General features: G+C 56.9%; 1 protein-coding gene across 1 annotated transcript in view; it reads left to right on the top strand.

Moving 5' to 3' along the window:
- Window positions 1–2,454, top strand: part of SMOC2 (SPARC related modular calcium binding 2) — a 51,652-nt gene that overhangs the window by 19,733 nt on the left and 29,465 nt on the right. The window contains exon 6 of the mRNA XM_015558351.1: window positions 871–1,161. Within this exon, the coding sequence (XP_015413837.1) occupies window positions 871–1,161 (291 nt within the window). The remainder of the gene's footprint in view (window positions 1–870; window positions 1,162–2,454) is intronic.

Raw genomic sequence — 2,454 nt, 5'->3', positions numbered from 1 at the left:
ACGTGTCACACCTCCCGCGTTGTGTTCACGCCCTGGGGGGCCCGGACACGCTCCGTGACGTCCCAGGAGGCGTCTCGGGGACACTGCACCTGTCGTCACGTGGAGCTGGGCTTCCCACTCTCGGCTGCTCCTGCGCTGTCTAGGGTGTTTGCCGGGCGCCCCAGATCTTCAGGTCAAAGGGTCAGGGTGTGAAGACAATATAAGGGACTCGCGTAAATGAATCTGAGAGTGAAGGTGGAATTGCACTGTGCTGTGCAAACAATAGCTTAAGTAAGTAATAATAACAACCAACGTGGGCATAGCCTATGGGCTCCCCGTGTGCCCTGAGGCATGGCCCCCTCAACCCCCAGAATCCCGTGTCACAGGCGGGAACACAGGGGACTTGTCCGAGGTCATGAGGCCAGTGCTGGCAAAGCGGGGCTGGACCTGGCCGGTCTGCTTCCGGGAGGGTCTCAGGCCATGACGTGACTGACCAGCCTTTAAATACTCCTTTCTGCCTGTTAGCCAAGTGCCCACAACACGGCTCCCAACACGCTTTGCGCAGGAATCACGCCTCACTTTGTGTTGAACCTTTCCGCTGAGTGTGACCCACACGCCGTGTGCACGTCCGCCTGGCCTCCCAGGACGGTTCGGGGAAAGCCCACGTCGGCCACGTGAGGCCTGTCTGGGTCCTTCCGATGTTTCTTTATACTTTTGGATAAAGAGAGAAGAAAATATTCTGAAAATTTAAATGCACACGATTGTTTCTTGCTGTCGCGTGCACAGAGTTATCTCATAGCTCTTTTTAAAGACGCACACTATGCACTCATTATATTGATGTTTTGGCTCTTAGGCTACCTGCTGAGGTCTTTGAGAGACGGTATTTCCAAGATGAACTAAAAATGACGGTCCCTTCGTTTGCTTTGTTAGATATCGCCTCGCGTTACCCGACGCTGTGGACGGAGCAGGTCAAAAGCCGACAGAACAAAACCAACAAGCACTCAGGTACCAGGGCCGGGGCCCCGGGTGCTGTCTCCTCGAGGTGGAGTGTGGGCGGCACGTGTGTCCTTGGTTACGGCGTCAGCACCGAACCTCAGAGTTCAGATTTCGGTGTTTTTATTACGTGTTCTACAGTCTCTGCAAGGTTTCTCCGTAGGTGCCCAGCAAACAACAGCTTCAGATAGAGGGGGAATGTTTGCTAAGTGTGTGTTTTTGACCTAGTGCCAGGGATGTCGAAACACGTGACTAATTTAATTCAAAATCCTTGAAACTGCGTAATGGCTTCGCTACAAATCAACAGACTTTACCTTTTTAAAAAAATACATATTTTATTATTGATTTCAGAGAGAGAGGGAGAGGGAGAGGGGGAGGGAGAGGAGAGAGAGATAGAAGCATCAGTGATGAGAGAGAATCATGGATCGGCTGCCTCCTGCAACGCCCCCCACTGGGGATGGAGCCCACAACCCAGGCCTGTGTCCTGACCGGGAATCGAACCCTGACCTCCTGATTCATAAGTCGATGCTTAACCGCTGAGCCACGCCGGCCAGGCCAGACTTCACCTTTGAACCTGACATTGGACATTGGAGACAGGCGCGGGCTGCCGCGTGTCTGGTCCGTGACCCGCTGTCCGTGAGAACCAGCCGTGTCTGCGTGTCCCTGGGCTGCCCAAGCCTGCATGCACTCCCTCGCCTTCCTGATGAGCCTCCCCCGATGCTCCCTGAGAGAACGCCGCGTCCGGGGCTCAGTGTCCGCAGCCTGACCTTCCATGGTCGATTTCGAGGGGAGTATCGCAGACCTGCACACGCAACCTTCGCGTCCGAACCTCGTCACCTGGGGCTCCAAAGCGTGTTTTTAACGCCCTCGTACGTAAGACGTTCACAAGTCTATCGACGTTTGGGACACAGAGTAGTTCGATCGCCATGTGGACCCGCACACACTGTGGTTGCTCAGTGGCTGTGAGGAGGGCAGGTCGCCTCCGTGCTGGGGGCTCCTCCACAGGCCGGGGGCGTAGAGGAGGGCACGTGGGGGCAGGAGACAGCATGACGTTGGCGGGGTGGAGAGGGAGCGTGGCAAGCTCTGCACAGACGGTGCCCACCTGTCCATCTTCTGAGTCAGGCAATACCTGAGGGGACTCTGCCGCCCATTAGCTTGGCCCCATTCCCCAGGTGAGTCCTGCACCCCGACACGCGGACGCTGACGTATTCCCAGGCGTGCGATGCTGCCACGGAGGGAGGTGGGCAGCGTGGGGTCCTCACCAGGCGTCCTCTGTCCTCTGGGTAAACTGAGGCACTGGCTTTTCTGTGTGGAGGACAAGATGTTAGTGCTCCCCCTACTGCCTCCGTCATGTCAGTTCTGATCTCTGGGGGTGGGGGGTCCGACGGTCTGGGGGTCGGTCTGAGAATCGCTGTGTGATGTCCCCCTGGAGTCCTGGCGGCTGACAGCTATGCACAGGGCAGCCTCCCCCGCCAGCTCCCA

This window comes from Myotis davidii, unplaced genomic scaffold, assembly GCF_000327345.1.
Source record: "Myotis davidii unplaced genomic scaffold, ASM32734v1 scaffold592, whole genome shotgun sequence".
Classification (NCBI taxonomy): domain Eukaryota; kingdom Metazoa; phylum Chordata; class Mammalia; order Chiroptera; family Vespertilionidae; genus Myotis; species Myotis davidii.
The sequence above is the reverse complement of the archived record's forward strand: the minus strand, read 5'-3'. Positions and strand labels throughout refer to the sequence as shown.